Here is a 22,845-nt window from a genome sequence, read left to right as displayed (position 1 = left end):
TTACATAGACTACTTCAACATCTAGGGAGGACTGACGTAGCAGGGGAGATGAGGGCATGCATCCTCCTCACTCTATCACCAAAGTTCAGATGAGATACCAGCAGCTGCAGGAACCATGGCAAGGCGGGGGAATATGGCAGAAAGGTATAGAAATGGAACCTCTGTAGCTGCTTAGCCCAAAGACAGCTCCAGAGTGTCCAACCAAGGCCCAGGAGAACAGTGGACCACTCACATACAGCCAGGCAGGGCAGTGCTGTTCTAGCTTTTAAGCCAACACAGTTTGCCTAAACGACTTGGCCAACACAAGAACTCCTCGCCTCAGACGGATGGTAGCCTACACTAGGGCAAAAATACCAACAAAATATTAAAAAGACTCTTACTCATCATTTTGAAGACCAACGTATCGGGGACTGGGCACAAGCATGACTCTGACATTTTCTAGTTTTCCCTTCACGATATGCATAAACTGGTCAAGGTGGCTGGATGGCGGCTTTGTGGTGTATGTTAAGAAAGCATCATCGAAGTTAATACACAGAGTCTGTGGTTGGTAATGATTCCCAAATGCCAAACGACCCTAAAGAGAGGGACAAAAAAAGGCTTCATATTAATGCTCAAAGTCTGATCTGGTCATGAACTACCCATCTTACTTCCTCAGATCTGTCCAAAACAATCTGCTTTGCAAACCCAAACTCCTAAGCAGTTTTTATTATCTAAGGAATTATCCTGGAATGTAAAACAAACTTTAATGATACTGTATTCAAATGATCTTATTTGTCGAATGGTGGTGTTGGAGTAAATTACAGTTCCTTAAATACTTGTGAATATCTGATCATTAAGAGCTGATAAATTTGTGCTGAAAATAGAGAGCTATTTTAAAACTCACTTTCCCACTTTCCCACTTATATGAAATTACTGTAATTTTCTAAGTGAAAACTGTGGCTGCAAATATCACAAATAAAAATCCTGTATTATTAACACATGTTTTATGTTGTATTTTACTTACTGTGCTCACATTGACCTTTATGACTGGAATAAGGGACCTCCATGAAGACGAGGGATCCTGAGATTCTGTTCTTACTTTGACTCTGTGAGCGAAAAAAGTTAGATTGGGTCAAAGTATCTTTGGAGAAAAAAGGAGAAAGACTGCCTTTACAGGCGTTCCAGTTTCCTGTTTTAGTCACAAAGGTACTCAGTCAAACTGTGTACCTTCTGAAAACCAGTGATATTTTCACAAACAAGCCTGCCTGTGAGAAAGCAACAGGAAACACAATAACGACTGAAGTGAACAGCTATGCATCTCTATTTTTTCCTCTCCCCTGACCAAAAGCAAAAAAAGGGAAGAAATATAGTGATTTAATCTATTCTTCTAAATTTTTCAGAAGAAAAATTCAGGCAAACATATGTATGCATCAGGAAACAGATACTGCTCATTATACCTACCATTATGCTCATTACTACAGAAAAGTCTGTAACAATAGCGCCAAAATTATTAAGTAATGAATGAAAAAGACACAAATCATGTAATGGAAATGATCAGCATGAATAACTGGTATCCTAAAACACAGCTCAGAGTCATTAGCTAGCTCTATTGTTCATTAAGCCACAGAAACACTTCGCGCTAAAATAGTTTTTCTCTGATACAATGGAAATAAAAAAGAAGAGGAGAAATAAAAGTGTATGGCATACACATGATTAAAGGCAAAATATAAAATTCAATGAAGGTAAAATGTCAATATTAAATGCAGGATACAGATTTTACTTACATGTAAACTCTCAGTAATCTCAATAGTGATACTGATGTTCAAATTAACAAGCTTTGACTCTTCAGACAGGAGAAATTTAAATATTAAAATTCCCAATATTAGGCCTTCAGCATAAGCTCACTATGTTTTATTTCTACAATTCAATCAAGAATTCTTTGGAGAGGTTGGTAAACAATTACTGTTATTTTCATTTTGGCAAGCCCTTGTACATAAATTTAAATGTAGGCACTGCTTTTGATTCTTTCTGTAACGTCTATGTGTATACTTACGTATATTCTTGTACGCATACAAGACTGGTTGGGAGACAAACAGTTCCTATCATTTGAACATGCTGCTTAACTGAGCTACTGTACATTCTATACAACAACAAAACACTGGTAGCTGGTAATTTTCTATCTCAGTTCACCTCTGTACATACAAAATTCCCTTCATTAAATAGCATTCTTGCATTTCTCCACCATGCTCCCTTTTCTCTTCTAGAGGGCAGCTTTTCTCTGCTAGCTTTCCAGCTGAATTTCTCAAGCAGCACTTTGATCTCATTCCCTTCTTCCAGGGCATCCCCTCTACTACATATTGAATCTTTCCCTTCACAATGGTTCTTTCCCCTTTGCTTAGAAAAATGCTTCCTAAAATCGAAAAAAATTATGACCCAAAACTCACTACAACCGTGAGTTAACATCTTATGTCTCTTTTTCCTTTCAATGCCAAAATAACATTTCAAACACCTACTCACGTCTTAAACCCTTTGTAATATGGCTTCTACCTACCACTACCAAAATCATTCTCCCTAAGGTCACCGAGAAACCACTCTACCTGCCAAAGCCAGTGGCCTTTTCCTAACTTTGATTCCCTCGACCTTTCCAGACCTTCTCCTACCCGCTGCATTTTTGAAATTTCTCCCTTAGCTTCACTCTCCTGTTCTACTTCTTGACTCTTCTGCTGATCTCACTTCTTCCACTCACTCCTAAAATGGGAGCATCCTATGAGGTATAACCTTTCAACACCTCTATAACTTTTCCTAAAAGTGATCATTCACTCAACTATCACTTTTACAACAAATGACTCTTAAACCTACAGCAACAGGCCTCTCTTTCACCAAAACTTTCTCACACTTGTACTGCCCTATTATTGTAAATGATACCTCAATGCTCCCATTTTTAACCTTTCTGGATAGCCATCTAGTCGGTCACCAAGGCCTTTAACTTTTTCTTTCCTCACATTTATTGTATCTACCTATTCCTTTCCCTTCCCATTTCTACCAACCTAGTCCTATTCCTCTGGGAAGACTTCTCCAATTCCAAGAGCTCTCTTACTATTCTGAACTTACAATATTGGTCCTACTGCCAGCACCAATCATTCCACTCCCTTAACCACATTTTAGGGTTTTGAGCAGAGGGCAATGTCACAGACCCCACAGCATTCTCAGGGCTTATACACTGTCAAGTCCCAAAGCTAATACTGATGATTATAACGACTTTAAAATCTAGGAGTGACTCTAAGTTACTATTATAACAGCTATCATATAACATTTAAATGAACATGTGACCTTGATACTAAAAATCCTGTTACAGAAAAATGAGAAAAGAAATAGATCGTGGTCCTCTCACAACTATGGGTAGGAGATGTATTATTAATCAAATAAGAGACAGAGGCAATTACCAAAGACAAAAACAGATTACTTTGATTACTTGAAACTTAAAAGCTTCCACACAGACCATATTAATGCATCTAGGATAAGAAGGGAAGTGGTCAAACGGGGGAAAAAAATCTTTGTATCAAATTTTTCTGATAAAGGTTTAGTTTCTAAGCGATACAAACATTTAATAAATATGAATAACACTAACAGCCATTCCCTAATAGATAAGTAGTCAAAGGATATGAACAGTTTTCAAAAGAAGGTTGCACAGTATTCCCAAGCGCATTAAGGAATGCTCCAAATACCTAATAGTAAGCAGAGTGCGAATCAAAATGACCCAGAGGTTTCACTGCACATGCTGCAAACTGGCAAGAATGACCACAAAACAGTAACAGCTGGAGGGGTTGTTGAAAGATAGGCACACAAATACACTGCTGGTGGAGCTGTGAAATGGTACAACCATTTTGGGAAGCAATTTGGAATCACGCAAATAAAGTGACTAAAATATCTGTACCCTCTGAACCAGAGATGTTACTGGCCTATACCCCAAGGAAGCCATGACTGATGAGAAGAAAGTCTCTACATACTTCAAAATGTTTATAGCAGCACTTTTTGTGAGAGCTAAGAACTGGATACAAAGCAAATGCCCATCAGTTTAAAGAATAGATAAACAAATTGTGGTACATGAATGTGACGGAATATTATTAGGCTGTTAAAAAATGAGGAATGTGATGAAGACAGAGAAACATGGGAAGATCTACACGGAAAGAGTGAAATCAGCAGAGCCAAGAAAAGAACATAGACAATGACTACAGCAATGTAAATGTCAAGAATGACACTGCACGGCCCCCCCAAAATAAAGTAAATGTAACAAAGAGACTTGAATAAAGAGATATGAGAGGACACCTCCGAGCGTCCCTTTGTGGAGATGGGAGACTGGCAGTGTTACACATCAAATGTGTGGACTTTTTCAATGTACTGATCAGTTGTGTTGGCTTTTTTCTTCATCAAGTTTCCTCATCTGTAAAATGAAGGGTCTGAATAAGATGACCACTACCATCCTGTCCATTCTAAATCCTCTATGTCGATGATAGTCCAAAATACTACAAGATACAAGACTTTGCTCTGGAATGCAAAAAATAAAAATACATTCTTCTGACAGTTCCCTAAAGCTTCAGGGTAGAATTGCATGATGCCAAGTTCTAAACACACTCAGCAGTAACTATCAATAATTCTTTCTCTTTAAAATTACCTTCTGTATTCAGGACTTCACTTATCAATCAATCAATCAATAAGTACCTATTTAATGTACATGTATTCAATCAATGCACTGACCACAATCTCAGTTCAACTATCATAGGACAACTTTAAACCTTTAGCAATTCACTGAAACTGCATCTAAAATCACAAAGAAATGGGAGCAGGGGTGGAAAGAGAAAAAAAGACAAGAAAAACTAAAAGGGCAAAATGTAAAGAAAAATCTCATGCTCAGGGCAAATTTACAAGGAACTCTATAACTTACATTGTGGTCTTACTTAAGTCAATGTGACCTTATATTCAATCTATATATAACTTAGTTTCAGACCACATTGTCTAAAGGCACTTTAAAACACAAAGTACAAAATTTAATTAAATAGAAACAAATTAAATGGAAACTCAATGACATTCTGTAATGAAGGCACTGAAGATGAATAAAACAATTAATAAATAAAATTTAACGCTGATGGCCTCGAACCTTTCAATGTTGGACCGCGTCCTCTCTCTCCCATTCTCCAGCACTCTGTCGCTATCTTTTTTGGATGGAATTATGGTTGGCTCCAAACCAAACAATTCTTGAAGTTGTCCATAAAGATCAGAACGATTGTAGACATGAAATTCAAAGTCATTCACTGTGATGTACAATCTAGTCTCTGCCTTTGGATCTACAGAGAACACAAAAATGTATTTAAATTAAACTTTTCAGTCAAGTACCTTCTTCATAGTTTCCTTACACTTGGGGTTAAAGGTAGTGTAATTGGAAAATTGGCCTCAGATTCAAGAAGCTCCAAGTTCAAATTCCATCTCTGACATATGGGTTGTAAGAATATGAACCAGAATTTAAGCACTTACCCACTCCAGATTCTCTGAGATTATAAATTCTAAAAGTTGTCAATATGCATCGGTAAAGAGAGCTTTCTCATCAGGAGTTCAATGAAATTATAGTTCCAGAGCAAGAAATGAATAGACAAAAACTGCACACCCACACCCACATCCAATAATAACCCACATTTCTCTTGTGTGTTAGGGCTTACAGAGTGTTTCCCTCATAACCCTGTAAGGGAGACTGTGCAAACATTATCCCCATTTTAAAGATGAGAAAATTACTTGATGCGCAAGGAGGTGAGTTACTTGTCCATGGTCACAAGTCTGCAGGGGCCAGAGCTAGGATTCAAACCCAGTACCTCTAACTTTAAGATAACAAAGAATTCTCCACGTTTGCAAATAAGTTTCTAAAAAGTCAACAAAAAAGAAAACAGATATCCTTAAATATTGGCATAGCAAAACTATTAAATGCTTAAATGTATTTTCCATGGTCTAGTTACTGAATGACCTAATAATGGTTTATGGATTTATAGTAAAATAAAAATAGTTAAGCCACATTTACTGAATTTGCAAAATAATAAAATTAACCAAAGACAGACTTCTTTAAGCACATTAATGAAGAGATTCATACTATGAAACAAAATGGTCTGCATTCCCAACTTGGTAGTTGTTTCATATCAGGATTAACTTCTTTTCATTAAAAAAAAAAATTAAAATGTGTGTGCGTGTGTGTCTCACACACACACACACACACACACACACACACACACACAGAGTTGTATCTTTTGTCATTGTCTATGCTTTCCTTTGTGACAAAGAACAACAATAAAGCACATCTCATACAGTAATCCCCACCTCATTTCCATGGGGAAAGAGATATGTTTTATCCAGGACCTTTACTAGCTTTCCCGTCATTCCACATTCAACTTCCTTTCAATGATCATTTCATTTATGCTGCTGTGGACACCATGCATTGTTCTCCTGATTCTGCATCAATCTGAACAAATCTTCCAAGGTTCTCCAAAATCCAAAATACCCATTTGTTCAGTCATTCTCCAATCAATGGAAACCCACCAGATTTCCAGTTCTTTGCTACCACAAAGACATGGACAGTTCAATCACCTTTCTTACATTATTTCAAAATTATATCCAAAAAGGTTAAACCACTTCACACATCTATCAACACTGCACCAGTGTGGTATGCCTGTCTTTCCAAGGCTCTCCAGTACTGACTCTTCCTATTTTTTTCAACTTCGCTAACTTGCATAGAGCAAGGTGAAACCTCATACTTAATTCTGTAAACTCCAGAACATCTCATGTTTTAAAGAAAGGCCCTATTGCTTTTAATCAAGTTAATGGCAATAATGAAAAGAGTCAGCTGGCTTCAAGTCTTGCCTCAGACACCCAAGGTGTGGACAGGTCCCTTCACCTTTCAGTGGCCCAGTTACCTTTCTATGACTCTTAAGTTACATATCGTGTTCTGACCTGAAGTAGTAATGGAAGGTCTTGATACAAATGAAATCAGAGCCTGGATGCAAAATGCGCACGCGCGCGTGTGTGTGTGTGTGTACAGAAAATTATCACTTTGGATACACCAATATCTGTTTCTTGTGAGAAAACATTTTATCCAAAAGCATACATCAATGTGGATAACTGCATAAGACATGTTTAGAACAAACCAGCAAAAATGAACCACTCTGCAAGACTTAAAAACTCTGATCAATACCATGACCAAGTATAACTGGAGGTGAATGATGACGATACATGCCACATCTCCTGACAGAGGTGAAGGACTCAGGATGCAGAATGAAATAAGAGATTTGCGGGGCAGAACTTACATGGAAATTTGTTTTGCTTGACTAAACATATTTATGCTAAGGGTTATGCCTTTCTTTCTTTTTTTCAATGGAAGGGACAATAATTTTATAAGTTGAAGAGCTACACACGTTTTAAAAAAGAAAAATCATGTACACATAAAAAGACACAGTTGGTTTTTTCTTAGCGTTAGTGCTCTCTGAAATGTGCTCATTTAGTTTTATGTTAGTAGATTTATTTTGTTTTGTGTCATATCTCTATACTTCTATCCCACTGCCAGAATTCACTGACATTCAATGCAAACTAAAGATATGTTCATTTGGAAAATATTATGCACTGCCCTGTTTGTCACCACAGCATACTGAAATAAAAATCAAAGAGGTATTCATTACGATATACCCTCTTTAAGAGTCTATCAGTTTCTACAGAAATGCAAATCAAAACAACTCTGAGGTACCACATCACACCTCTCAGACTGGGTAATATGATAAAACAGGAGAATGATCAATGTTGGAGAAGATGTGGGAAAACTGGAACACTAATGCATTGTTGGTGGAGTTGTGAACCGATCCAACCATTTTGGAGAGCAATTTGGAACTATGCCCAAAGGGCTATAAACATGTGCATACCCTTTGACCCAGAAATACCACTTCTGTATCCCAAAAGAGATGATAAAAACAGGAAAAGGACCCACATGTACAAAAATATTTATAGCAGCTCTTTTTGTGGTGGCAAAGAATTGGAAATTGAGAGGATGCCCATCGACTGGGGAATGGCTGAGCAAGCTGTGGTATATGAATGTAATGGAATACTATCGCGCTAGAAGAAATGATAAGCAGGAGGCCATGAGTTCAAATCCGACCTCAGATACTTGATACTTACTAGCTGTGTGACCCTGGGCAAGTCGTTTAACCCCAATTGCCTCACGACAACAACAACAACAAAAAGAAATGATAAGGAGTAGGACCTCAGAAAAACCTGGAAAGCCTCATGTGGTCTGACGCCGAGTGAAGTGAGCAGAACCAGGAGGACGTCGTACCCAGTAACAGCCACAGCGTGTGATGGCTAACTCTGACAGACTTCTATCTTCTCCACGAGGCTCAGCATGGAGAACGCTGTTATCCACATCCAGATGTGAATGCAGATCGAAGCATGTCGTCTGCTCCTTTGTTTGTTTGTTCATTTCTTCTTTCTCAGGGTTTTTTCCCATTGGTTCTAATTCTTCTTTACAACATGATTAATGTGCAAGCAGGTTTAATACGACTGCATCTGTGCAGCCTATGTCAAACTGCACGCTCTCTTGGGGTGAGCAGAGGGGAGAGAGGGGGAGAAAATCTGGAACTTAAAATCTTATAAAAGTGAATGTTGAAAACTAAAAATAAAAATTATTTTTTTAAAAAAGGGTCTATCAGTTTCTGACCAGATCATTCAAAATCTTTTCAAGTTGCTGTGGAAGATAACAGGACATTTTTGTTGTTCAGTCATTTTTCAGCCTGACTCTTGATGACCCCATTTGGGGTTTTCTTGGCAAAGATATCCTGGAGTGGTTTGCCATTTCCTTTACCAGCTCATCCGATAGATGAGGAAACTAAGGCAGACAGGGTTAAGTGACTTGCCCAGGGTCACACAGCTAGTACTAGTAAGTATCTGAGGCTGGATTTGAACTCAAGAAGAGTCTTCCTGATTCCAGGCCCGGCACTCTGTGCACTATGGCGCCACCTAGCTGTCCCTATAACAGGAAATGCCAAGTAGCAAAATAAAAACAAACCTCATTTTGTTCAAACAATATATTGCAATTGCCTAATAAAAATCAAATAGGGAAAGAAAGCTTACAAATAATTGACTCGACACCCATCTTGAAGTCAACAGCTTTTATAGTTTTACTTCTGCTATTATCTCATTTGATTTTCAGAACAACACTAGGAGGTAGGTACTGTTATCATCCCCATTTTACAGAAGGGAAAACCAAGTCAGACAACAACTAAGTGCTTTACCCCGGGTCACACAGCTAGACGTGTCAGAGCTTGGATCTGAACTCAGGGTTCCTGGCCCCAGGTCCAGGGCTCTATCCACCCACATTTTGTAAGATGAGGGTCCTGGGCAGGGAGGCAAAGGTAGGGACGCAAGGAGGCGCATATGCCTGGTGGGGTGGTCCAGAGGTGCTACTCCAGGTAATGAGATGGGACAATCATGGCAGGGCAGACAAGGAGGGATCTGGGATGGAGGGATGGATGGTGATTTGTGGGAGGAGGCACTAGTCGTCCAGGGATCAGCACAGGCCACGTAGGAGGTAGCACCCCTCCAAAGCTGAGAACCAAGGAAGTGAGGGATCTCAGAGGCAGAGGTCAGCAGGGAGGGCACTCCAAGTGTATGTATGGGCAGCCCATTCAAAGGAAGACTGGACATGGGCCATTGTGCGGGAAGATGAGCAACTGCACGAGCAGGGGACAGTAAAGTGTAGTGAGCCAAGGAAGGTGCAGCAGCCAGGCCGTGGGGTCTGGCACCCTGGGCCAGCAGAGGACCTCCTGTTTGACCCGTGCAGCTCTGTAAGCAGGGGTGACACGGTCAGACTTGCCCCCCAGACGTATCTCTCTGGCAGTTGGGTGGAGAGGTTAGAGGCTGGAAGCAGGAAGCCAGCGTACGAGGCTGGTACAAGCAAGAGGCCTGAGGGTCTGAAAGGGGCCCTCGCCACAGAACGATGATTCTTCAGGTCACCTCCAATGGCTCCTTGTTACACTCCCTACAGTACCGGCTCACCGCCCATGCTCACGTGGCGGATTCTCTCTTATTCCTGCTGTGTGCGCTAGCACCCTGACGTCTGAAGTCATCGCTGACTTTCTTCCCTGTTGTTTTCTAAGATTCCTGGGCTGTCCTTCAGTTCTTCAGTCTGCATCACAACTGTCTTTTCTCCACAGTATCTGTATATGCATTACAATTATCCCTTCCACATCATGCCTTTCCCTATTGCAGTTTCAACATCATGTGACTCGGCATAAGAAATTAAATGGGAATTTGGGGGAGTTTTGCGAAAGCCACAGATGACACAGAGCCTATGACCAAATACTCAACCCAAATTTTACAATAAGGTACTGAAAATATTCCATAAAAGAAAAAGAAAAAAATCCAGACTTCTTCTCTGGTATGAAGGGAGGGCCAGAAACTTTTCCGTGGATTTTCCAGATCTCAGGAGCACCATGCCCCGAGCTCCCACATTGTAGAAGGGATAACTGTATAAGGGTTTTTCTCTCCAATATCATTCCCTTCCAAATTTTAGTTAAAAGCATTCTTAATCGAGTGGACTAGTATTTCAATCTGGAAAATATTTTCAAACTGAATGTGTAATATTAAAAACAAACATTTCAGTGACAGCTTGGTGTGCCAACGTTTTCTGTTTTTGTGAGAATCAGCTAGTGTTCATTCTCAGAAAGCCAGGAAGGGAAAGGAGAGAAGAGATGGTGGGGTGGAGGGGCGTCATGCTCAAAGATAACCAAATCGTAGAGAATCAGAGTCGCTTGTAGCCGTGTTCCCTCCTGCTCTTGGGAATCTGGACAGTATAAGGGCAACTGGACTTGCACTATGATGGATGGCCATATCCCAATCTACTATTTCAGGAACTCTGTTTCCATAGAGCAAACAACTGATGTCATTAAATCCTCAGATCCAGGCTCAGACACTTCCTATTGTGCGACCCTGGTCAAGTCACTGAGCCGCTCTGCCTCAGTTTCCTTAATTGTAAAAATGCGGATAATAACAGCAACTACTGAACAGGGCTGTTGCGAGGATTAAATGAAATAATATTTGTAAAGCTTTTAGCACAGTGCCTGGCATACAGTGGGTGCTATATAAATGCTTATTCCCCTTAACTAAAATAAACCTCTCACTTTGAAAAAATATACGATGTAAAAGTGGTCTTAAAAACACACATTAATGCTAATATTCTTTACAATTTTCTAATGGATAGCTGGGAGTTCCCCTCACTGAAGTGTATCCCAAACCATGTGAGCCTTCCCATGCTGCTGGCTCTGACCCATGAGCTCTCAAAAGTCCCCCACAACAGGTCTGCTCCAGGCACTAGCAGCCCTCCATCTCTCCCGGTCCTCCCACGCTAATGGCCAAGCACTCCAACTGTCCAGCGAGCCTCCTTCACTTCTCCTGACCATTCTCAATTTTCTTAACCTTCAACTAGTCAGTAAGCATAGGAAAAAAAAAATATATATATATATATACTCAAAAAAAGAGAAAAAAATTAATCTATGTAGTCTTGTAAGGGAATGAAAAAGCAAGGCACATTAAATTTCTCCTTAAATAAATGAGAAAAGATAAGTGCTTAAGTTCTTAAAAATGGCAAAGAATGTATACTCAAACTGCCCTGTATCTGTTTTTTGAATTAACATTTCCACCTATAACCCACTGTGAAACACTTCAATAGCCTTAAATTTAAAAAAAAAAATCTGATAATTCAAAGCATGTCATGGAATAGGACTGAACAGTTAAAAAGCCATGATAAAACTCACCATGTTGCTTCTGTTTCGGGTTATACATTTTCCACCACCGAAAAATGATAAATCCATCTTGAATTCTGAATAAAATAAATTACAAATACATAAATATAGATGTATGTACACACACACACACACACACACACACACACACACACACACACACACACACACACAGAGATATATTTGGGAAGCTGTCTACCTAAATATGATTTACAATTAACTGTGCCAACAGGCAATACTGACCTAAGATACATCTAACCTACGTAAGGCCCTTATATACAAATTACCACTGGGAGGTCCCTTGTCCTCCCTGCTACTATGCTGCTCTCCCCAACCCCACCCCCACCTGCAGGCCCTGACTCTTCCTCCAGTCACACCCAGTCTCACTGCCCCTATGTGGCAGCCCTGCTTCTCACTCAGTCCTAGAGCTTGGCAAATGTTACAGGGGAAGGAAGCCATTGGGCAGGGAGAAGGAGGGGACATTTCTGTCTTACTGATGCCTATGGACTTCACTGTTACTCTCACAGCCCCAGTGTTCAGACATTGACAGCAGACAATGAGGGGTAAAGTGGAAGGGAGTGGGGGGGGGGGAGTGGAGGGGATGGCGTATATTCTGAGCTTTCCCTACAAAGGGAAAGAAGTAGGAAGAGAAAGGAGAGATGACAAACTCATTCCCTGCAAGCTCCCAGACCCTTTCTCACCTTGCCATTGCCCCTTCATTCATATACTAGAAGGCCAAGCCCCAGCTTCGACTGCCCCAAAGCCTTCCTCTCCACCCTCCTCAACCACCTCCTCTCTGCTAGAGACCTTTGACCTCACGTCCAATGCCTAGAAGGGAAGAAGGACTCTCTTGATCCTCTTACTAACGTTGCAATGGCACAAGGGGGTGACAAGAGAGATGACGTGTTCCTAGGATACCAAATGTCTGAAATAATTTTTCCAAAGAAAAATTGGTATAAGTGGTGGCTATATTCTACAGTCTAATTAATACTGTAAGTAGAAAATTACTGTTTTGTGCCACTGACTGAGAACATAATCAGAATGAAAATGTAGCTGAGGAAAATGCCTTGCAATTCCCACACAAGCTTCTGGTTGGGCACAGGCTTGGCGTTATGTTTGCTGTGTGACCCTCACAAAGTTGTATCACCCCTCTGGGGACCAGAAAATGTTCTGAGACTCTACTTATTCCTTTAGGGATGGGTTGTTCTGAGCAGCAACAGAGGGCGTCCCCAAGCCACAGAAACAAAGACCCTTCGTTCATCTCTGGCCTTCTGTCTGGTGTACCACGTCTCGCGTCCTGGGGCCCTCGGCACTCCTCCCCTGGACTGCCACAAGAGCTTCAAAGTGACCTCGATCTGCTGCAGTCAGCCCTCCAAGGAGGGGCCACATCACAAACTCCAGCACTTCCCTAGAGACGGCTGACCGACCCAGAGGAGGCAGTGAGGACTTAGCAGAAATGTGCCTGACACTCCGCTAACTCTCCAAGGGACTGGAAGGTGGGGGGAAGAGAGGAAGGTTCACTTAATACTAGGACAGGCAGGCAGGGATACAGCACCCATTACTTCCAGGATGAAATATAAACTCCTTTGTTTGGCATTTAAAAATCTTCACCATCTGGCTGTGGCCTACTTTCCCAGCGTGACTACACATTAATTACTTCCTTCAGCTCGCTAGTTCAGCCAAGCTGGTCTTCCCACATACAACATTCTACTTCCAGTCTCTGGACCTTTGCCCTGGCAAATGCACATTCTCCTCACCTCCCTAGCTTAGAATTTCTAATTTACTTCAAGGCTCAGCTCAAGCGCTCTCAGATGAAAGCTTTCCTGATCCCCTGAGCCATCAGACCCTCCTCCTAAAATTATCATTCATCATTCCTTGGAATGTAAGCACTTGGCAGGTAGGGACAACTCACTGCTTCTAATCTCCAGTGTCTGGGAAAAAGGAGGTGCTGAGTAAACACTTGTTGCCTGATTCTTTTCCATCTCCCCATAGACCTGCAGGTCTCTCTACCTCACATTGGTCTCTGCTTTTTAAGCAGCTGCCTTTGCAGGCTAAGACAGATAAGACCAGTGACCCTCAAAAGAGCCAAGGTTGCTGGAACACAGTGGTAGGGAGAGGCCCCAGCAGCTCACTCACTCCTCCTCTTGGCCCCTCGGTTCAAGGGGATGGAGGAAGGTGCCCGCCTTTAAAACGTGGCCTGGCCTCATCTCTAAAATATATAGAGAATTAAGTCAAATTTATAAGGATACAAGTCATTCCCCAATTGATAAATGGTCAAGGGATGTGAACAGGCAGGTCTCAGATTGAAAGCCATCTACAGTCATATGAAAAATGCTCTAAATCACTACTGATTAGAGAAATGCAAATCAAAACAACTCTGAGGTACCATATCACCCCTATCAGATTGGCTAACATGACAAAACAGGAAAACGATAAATGTTGGAGATGTGGGAAAACTGGAACACTAATGCATTGTTGGTGGAGTTGTGAAATGATCCAACCATTCTGGAGAGCAATTTGCAACTATGCCCAAAGGGCTATTAAAATGTGCATACGTTTTGACCCAGCAATAGCACTTCTAGGGCTATATCTCAGAGAGATCATACAAATGGGAAAAGGACCCACTTGTACAAAAATATTTATAGCAGCTCTTTTTGTGGTGGCCAAGAATTAGAAATTGAGGGGATGCCCATCAATGGGGGAATGGCTGAACAAGTTGTGGTATACGAATGTAATGGAATACTATTGTGCTATAAGAAATGATGAACAGGCAGACTTCAGAAAAACCTGGAAAGACTTGTATGGTCTGATGCTGAGTGAAGTGAGCAGAACCAAGAGAATGTTGTACACAATAACAGGCACGTTGTTCGATGACTAACATTGACAGACTTAGTCTTTCTCAACAATGTGAGGATCTAAGACATCTCCAAAGGTTCATGATGGAAAACGGTATCCACGTCCAAAGAACGAACTATGGAGTTCGAATGCACATCGAAGCAGACTATTTGCTCTTTTTTTTTCTTCTGTTTTGTTTTCTTTCCTCTTTCTGGTAGTTCCTCCCATTGCTTCTAATTCTTCCTTACAACATAACTAATGTGAAAATGTTTAATAGGAATGTATACGTATAATTTATAGCAAATTGCACACTGTCTTGAGGAAGGAGGGGGGAAAGGAGAGGAAGAAAACTTTAAAACTCAAAAGCTTATGGAAGTAATTGTTGATAAATTAAAATAAATTTTAAAAAATTAAAACAAAAAAAAAACCATGGCCTGGAGTGCAGTGTCAGCTAGGGAGCAACAGGTTCTGTGATTACAAGAAAATGGAAGGAGGATAATAAGAAGTCTAATACAAAGAAGAGTTTTTATTGTTTTTTTGTTTTTTTTAACAGAATGGGAATTCCGCAGGAGGTCAATGTGATTGCTAACCAAACGTCCATCTTTTGAAAGTTAGTGGAGAAAAGAAGACGACATGGTACTGTCTAACCCTCAGAGCTGGTCAGAGCAGAGCAGGCTCCTTTGGGAAGCTAAGGGGAATGGTTTAGGTAACTTATAGAGCATTCTTGTCCAGGTATGGCTGGGACTAAGTGACCTCGGAGGTTCCTCACAACACTTTCTGCAAGTGGGATGCTGTGAGTCTAAGCTTCAAAAGAAGGAAGATTCTCCAAGCATGTATTAAATGTGATTTTCAGAGATCTATCAATAACAGTTTACTTTTTACATTAAATTGCCTTTAGTTGATAACCCTACAGGCCAGAGCTCTACTTACTAAAGAACGAATGATCAAGACACTTAAGTCTCAGAGAATTGGTCAAGAATGTGATGGTGCAAATCAGTTAGTCTGACCAGAGATCATTATTAATACTACAATGGAACGAGGCACAGATGGATCAGCTAGGAACTTACGTCAAGTCATCATTCACTTGCACAAGCTACAAACTTTTTTTTTTGGCCTCATAAGAAAGGTTCTCACCTGACAGACAGATCCTCCGTGATGTAATAGATTTCTCGGACCATCACTTTTCCAGAAAGGACAGAGAAAGAAAATGAACCTGTCAGAAGAAAAAGGGCCAAAAAAGTCATCTTTTGGATAAAGCTTTACTATGAGTCCCCCCCAAAAAGACATTAAAGACTTTAAAAATAAATTCTTAAATTTCCATGTTAGTTCATCTTCTTTCCTATTCTACTGAAGTTTTAAAACAGTAAAAATACCACTAATTCAGAGTAAATGGAAATGCAAGTCTGAATTACTGTAAAGATAAAATTATTTCATATTTTCAAAGAAATCCAAATTCATTACTTCTCAAGCATGTATAAAAATTAGAATTCAAGCTAGGTAAGAATGTCCTTTCACAAAAATCCCTTAAAACCAAACTTGCTTAAGTGGAATGGAAGAGGAAATCACACCAAAGTGGGACACATTAGCCCCAGGCAGGCCCCATCCCTGCTCTCCCATTAACTAGATGTGTGATTAGGGGCACGTATGTCACGTCGCCTCCAGGAGTCTCAGCTTCTACATCTATAAAATGCAGGGTCGGACAAGACGATTCCCAATGTTCCTTTGTGCTCTCTTACCATCTAAGTAACACCGCCCTTCCCAAATACACTAGGATACTGTACACTAAATGTCTATTTCCAAAGTGATCTTAAGGATGTGTCCCCTCGGGCTGCTTCTTATCACTTCCACTCCAGCCATCTCCTGCTCACAGCCATGATCGCCTTTATTTTCTCTCCAAATGATGCATTGGATATTACAGTTGAGACTAGAATTATTTCAAACTCAGAATTAGTAAAACTTTATTGAGGCTTAATGAGTCAGCAGTGTAGGACTTAGAATATACTTCTAAATTATTTTTCCTTAAGACAGAGACCCTCACTAACAGGTACATACTTTCATGCCTCACCAATCTACAATTTCTTTGGTGTAAGTACTCAGACCACCAAAGATCTCAACCCTTCTACAATGCATTGTCTGGGAGAGGAACTTTCATCTGATGGCAACCAACCCACTGAGCAGTCTTTCCTACCCAAGCTAACTCTGAAAGGACAAGTAAACAGGCCATGGAGAGGCCCACACGAGAACCCTCTCAAGCTTGGCAGCAGCTGCTGAGAACCTGAGCTCCACGGGCCTGGCCTCTGAGTGGGGGCATCACTTCATCACCAAAAGGAGGCACCAGATTAGGACTTTGAGTTACGCCGAAAAGAAAACATGACCCAAGATTCGGGGCTCAGTCTTTACTAGGAAAAAAGTAGAGATGTTAACCCCACCCCCCATAAAAACTTTAAAGACTGGTTTTAAACAACTTTTACTACACTGTGAATATATAGTACAGAGAGGTTTAATTTTTCTCAAGTTGCCATTAAAATGGAAAATCTATAATAAAATGTATGAATTGAAAGTATTTTTAAAAATAAAAAAAAGTTGACTTGATCACGGCCATTTTCATTTCTAGATCTAGAAGAGCAATTTTTAAAAAAAAAGGTTTTTCCAAAGTATGAAAGATAGAAATTTCCAAGAAAACAGCTCTAAGAGGTTGCAAAAATCAGCACAAAGTGCTGATTCTCTACAGGGGATCTGTCTTCTCTGCTGGTGTCTCTGTTCTAATCCATAATTTGGACTTATTTAGTTGTATCAGCCACAGACTGAGCACCTTTTCTTTTCTCATCAGCACCCAGAGCGCAAACTTTCAATCCTTATGTCCTGAAGACCTACTTGGACCCCACTTCCACAACTTTCCAGACAGCCTGTCAATTTAAAAACACACAGTCAGCCTGATGTCTCCTCCTAGATGACACTTCCTCACGTCTTGGCCTGCCACCATCCAGCAGTCCCACTGCCTGTTCCCTATCACTCTCTCAAGAACAACAAACCACAATAACGAGAGGAGGGGTGAATGACACGTGATTCTACTCCAGTGACTGACTGAGACAACCACCAATAAGAAACAGGCTGTGTAGGAACAACTCCAGTAAAGCAGTCTGACCATTATGAAATGGTAAAATTTCAAAACAAATGTGAAGAAGTATGGTTTTATATACTTTGAGCTGGGGGAGGAGCAGGAGGAATAGCTCGAGGAATCAGAGATTGTAAGTGAGAAGGGTCGTCAAAGCCAACCCGTCCATTTTACAGATGAGGAAAGGGGGACCGTGAGAAGTGAAGGAGCCTGCCCAGAGTCACAGAGGCAGACAACAAATCAAGGAGAACTTACCAATGTGGATGTAGCCATTCTTGTACCATCTGTTAAGAACTAGTGTTAAAATAAGTCCAACATTCCGGGAATTATAATAAGTGAGATATATAATCCATCCACAGGACAAAATTGTAGCTGTTAAGAAAAAACGCACAAGATTTTCATGCATTTTTGTTTACATTACTTTCAACTGTACATGGCAGTTAAGGAGTTAATAAAAGGAAGAAATTCAAACCATCTAAAAGAATGGCAATTCAATTTATTTTTGCTGTAGTCATCTTTTGCACGTAATTTAACAAATGGGACTTTTGAACCACATGGTGATTCTGCCTTGTCTATTTTTCTTTCCCTTTCCTTCAAAGATTAGTCAGGAAAAGCAAAAGGCTGAGAGCAGATCCTTCGGAGCAGCCCTGTGCACTATCTTCTCTCTGAGCCTCACTTGCACTTTTCTTGCCCAGTAGAAACGACTCTGTCCACCTCCATGCAGCCACACGTCTACATCCCAGGGTCAATTACAATTCCCAATGAGGCTGCCACCATTAAACAAGAAAAAGGAAGAAACTTCGGGTGATAGTTAATCAACAGGCTATACCACCACCAAGACAGAAATAAGAGCAACTTCAGCCTAATTAAAAAGTTACCTATATTAAATATAGGTTGCCTTGTACTCAAAGTTTTGTCATTAATTAGCTAATAACCTACTTTTAATGAAATGTCATGGAACAAGATAGTGAAAGTGAGGTTCTAATGTGACTACTTCTTCAATGAAAATACAGCTCAGAAATACTCATATTTATGACGTCTTGAAACACAAAATCACAGGATTTTACAACTGGAGAGGGACTTCAGCAGCCATGTAGGCCAACGGTCAGCAAACGATGACATGTGGGCCAGACCTTCCTGCCACTTGTTTTGTATGGCTCACAATCTAAGACTGGTTTTTAAAATTTTAATGTAAAATGTAATGTAAAATTTCACATTATTATTATGGTGATGATGACGATTATTCTTCACATTATCAGATTATGAGCTCCTTGAGGGCAGGACCATTTTTTTTTTGCCATTTTTTGCATCTTCAGCTTTTTAAATATTTACTGATTGACTAACCAGGATTTTTCTCCCCATTTCCCACTAGGCATGCTGCTTGTGAACCTCTGACCTTTCTATCAACCCATCCTTCCCCAGGAAAATCTCATTATCCTGCAAGACTGACTCAGTCTGACCCTCACATGTCCTCAGTCCCCTCTGCACCTCTGCCTGGAGGGCTTCCATTTAAAGAGGGGGCTCCGCAGTTTTTCTCCCCATTTGCCACTAGCCACATGGATTTTGGACATCTTTGGAAGTCTTTATCATGCCTCTTCCTTGCCCCCACCCCACTTCTTAAGCTTCCTTTTTTGTACTGTCTTTACTCCATTAGACTGCAAGCTCCCTGAGGGGAAGGGATGGATATCTTTGTTTTTATTTGTATCTATACCCACAGTGCCTGGCACATAGTAGGTGCTTAATAAATGTTTACTGATTGACTGACTGAAGTATGAGGGATAGGGAAGTGGCCAGGGAATCGAGCTCTGGCTTAAGACAGTCAGCAAATGAGTCACAGGGATTATGATTAGAGCCAGTGGGTGGTAGACTCTCACGTCCTTCACGGCAGCGATGGTGATGCTGATCTGACTATCAGTCTATTAAATGCTATTACGTGAATAACATTTATGGCTCCTATGACACTGCATTGCCTAAGATTATATTTTTGCAGACTCAAGATGGGATATTAGGATGGATATACTGGTAACTATGATAACTTGAGGTGTCATACTTAACTATATACATCTATATGTTGTACATAAATATTATCTAATTGCCTTAACCTCCCCATTAACATCAGAGACAGTGAATAGTATATTTTACATCACTATAGGTAAGCACATAACTGCATCTACATAAGTATCAATTTTTGACTGAGTCAGGGAAAATACTATTTAGATGTCAGCGACTATATTTACTAATCTGGAAGGTTTTATTTTAATGTTTTCAGTCCCAAATACATATCTGATTTGAATTTTTCCCAAACCAAAACAGTCACAGAATCAGATATTAGCCATATTCTTTATTTCTTGCTCTAAATAAACAATCATGAAGAACTACTAAATGGTCTTCCATAAATTGTACTTGCGGATTTAAGTGCTGACTGCAAACCAAAATTTGTGTTACTTTCTGGTACTATTAACATACTTTCATGGCTGAGTGTGAAGAATAAGATAGCACCCGGCAGCATCTTTTCTACCCCCTCTCTCAGAACAATTCGTAAGCACTCCTGGAGTCAGTCAGTCTTCTCAGTAGAGGCAGAATCAAAAGAAGAATTAAAATACATTTCTTCAAGCAATGATATAGCTAAGAAAAAATTATAACATCTTAGTATATGTGTTTCTTGCATTTAACAATGCACCTGAAACATGGTAAGATAGAATCAGTTTCACTTACCAACAAGAAGCCACACCACATTGGAGTTATGTTCTGTCAGAAAATCTTCCAACTGAGTGATACTTGGGACAAAGCTATCATTTTTCCTTTGATCCATTATGAGAATCAGCATCTATAGGGCTAAAGGATTTCAAAGTTTTAAAATTTAGTAACACACCACGACTAAAACTGTCAATGAAGGCGTATAAGGAGAAAATGATCAAACAGGCTAAACTGTATTTGATCACATTTTGTTTTTCATAATGAATATCAAATATAGAGTGAATATGAAAAAGAAGAAAGAGTATAAATGAAAGAAAAGAAACTGGACTGTCTATATAGATAGTATTGCTACTGCTAAACCCACAAACACAGTCTTAGTTTAAATACAGCCTCAGGCAAACAATGTGTCAGCTTCCACAAAACATTCTGTTTAGTCATTAAGACCAGTCTCTTACAAAGCCACAAAGCAGGATAACAAGTCAGACAACAACAGGACCAACAGCATTAACAAAGTGTCATAGAATGCTTAATATAGCTAAGTGTTTTTAATCCTACTAAAAGCAATTCAACAAACATTCATTAAGTTATTAAGGCTACTATGTATAAAGCACTATGCTAGGTAAACCCAAGTAGTTAATAAAACAAATCACCCAGTTTTGTTAGTTAGTTAAAAAAAAACCTAACTAAATTAAGTCCAGAAGAACAGTTGCCAAACAGAAAAGATTATTGGGGGGAGATTTGAAGGGTGCTTTGAGATCTTTGGGCAAAATGCTATTCTGATGTAATTTGAGGCAAAAAGCAGCCATGTGACTTGACATGGATGAGCTAGGTGAACTAGTGGCAGATCAAGACACAGAATTAAAAATTCTTATTTTCAGTATCTTTGAGAGGGACGTTAGTGTGGTGGAGAAGACACTGGCCTTGGTGTCTGAATTCTGGGTGGAGTCTTGGCTCCGTCAGATGCTAGGCCTGTGACCCTGGACAAGTTACTGTATGTCTCTGAGCCTTAGAACATCCTTAACCTATAAAATAGAAATAATAACAACTACACTATCTACCTGACAGTGCAGTTGTGATGGTCTAATGATGGCACTTCATAAAGCTCTGCATAAATATGAATGTTATGAATAATCATAATGGTAATAGCTTATTAACAGCTAATCCTTAATTCACAGCTCCTCTGCCTGGCATCCCACGCCCTGCGTAATCTGATACTTCCCCACTATTATTCTAGTCTTATCTTTTACTACTCTCCTTCATACACTCCACACACTTCACATACTCTAACCTCTAACTAAAATGATTAACTCCCTGCCATCCAAACAGGCTTTCATCCTATTATACTTGGGCTTCCAATGTTTGTCATGCCTAAAATGTTCTCCCACTCCCTATCCTTCCTTTATTTGCTGAATTCCCACCCTTCCTTTAAGGCCAATTCTGATGGTACCTCCTCCAGCAAGCCTGGCCATATTCCCATTCCAAACCCCCTAAGTAATGGCATTTCCCCCCCCCCGACCACTTTTATTTTATAATTCTCTAGTGTAGTTATCATGTAATATTGTGCGATCTTTGGTGGGACCTTATGTAATTAGTATAATATAAGTCCTATCAGGGCAAGTATGCCATCTTAATTAAATCTCGTACCTCTCCAGCTCCTAGCACAGTGTTGTATAAAGTTCCTACACTTTATTGGGTTTTTAGCATCAATGACTGTTGTATTTTGTCAAAGGCTTTTTCTGCATTTACTTAGATAATTATCTAGTTTGGGATGTTGTTTGTAACATGATTAATTAGGTTGGTTATTTTCTCAAAATAAAACACCCTTGCATCACTGGTATAAATCCAACTTGGTCTTAATAAATCATTTTTTAAAAAAATTAATTAGTTTTCTTTTGCCAAGATTTTATTTAAAATTTTTGAATCATTACTCATGAATGATTTTGGCCTAAAGTTCTCATTCATTGCTTTACCCTTCCCTAGCTTCCTCAAGACTAGATCTCATATGAGCACCTTCTCAATTTCTTGCAATTTGTATATTGCAGGTGTTAGTTGTTCTTTAAAAGTTTGATAAAATTCTCTTGTAAACACATCTGGCCCAGTTCTCCCTCCCCACCCTTGGGTGATTCCTCTGCAGTTAGTTTTACTTCCTTTATTGAGTTTAGATTAAGATCTCAATTTGGTATTCTCTTAGGTGGAATACTGTATATTTTTGAAGGTAAACTTCAATTTCTTTCCTGTTCCAAGTTTTGTTGGCATCCAATTGTATAGAAGGTGTTTTGATGATTCTTTTTATTTCTTCAAATTTTGCTGCGAGTTCACCTTGTTTATTTTGTAAATTTTCTGATCTCTTCTTTTTAACCAAATTAGATATAAAGGTTTATCAATTTTGTCAGTCTTTTC

At 39.9% G+C, this 22,845-nt stretch overlaps 1 protein-coding gene across 1 annotated transcript in view; it reads right to left on the bottom strand.

The window, feature by feature from the left end:
• BLTP1 (bridge-like lipid transfer protein family member 1) overlaps positions 1–22,845 on the bottom strand; it is a 210,527-nt gene that overhangs the window by 165,204 nt on the left and 22,478 nt on the right. The window contains 7 exon segments of the mRNA XM_078148243.1: positions 381–574; positions 1,004–1,085; positions 5,135–5,321; positions 11,811–11,875; positions 15,768–15,846; positions 18,004–18,120; positions 20,464–20,583. Of these exon segments, the coding sequence (XP_078004369.1) occupies positions 381–574; positions 1,004–1,085; positions 5,135–5,321; positions 11,811–11,875; positions 15,768–15,846; positions 18,004–18,120; positions 20,464–20,575 (836 nt within the window). The 5' untranslated portion in view covers positions 20,576–20,583.

The sequence above is a fragment of the Phascolarctos cinereus genome, unplaced genomic scaffold, assembly GCF_003287225.1.
Source record: "Phascolarctos cinereus isolate Bilbo 61053 unplaced genomic scaffold, phaCin_HiC Scaffold_9;HRSCAF=440, whole genome shotgun sequence".
In the NCBI taxonomy this organism is placed as follows: domain Eukaryota; kingdom Metazoa; phylum Chordata; class Mammalia; order Diprotodontia; family Phascolarctidae; genus Phascolarctos; species Phascolarctos cinereus.
The sequence above is the reverse complement of the archived record's forward strand: the minus strand, read 5'-3'. Positions and strand labels throughout refer to the sequence as shown.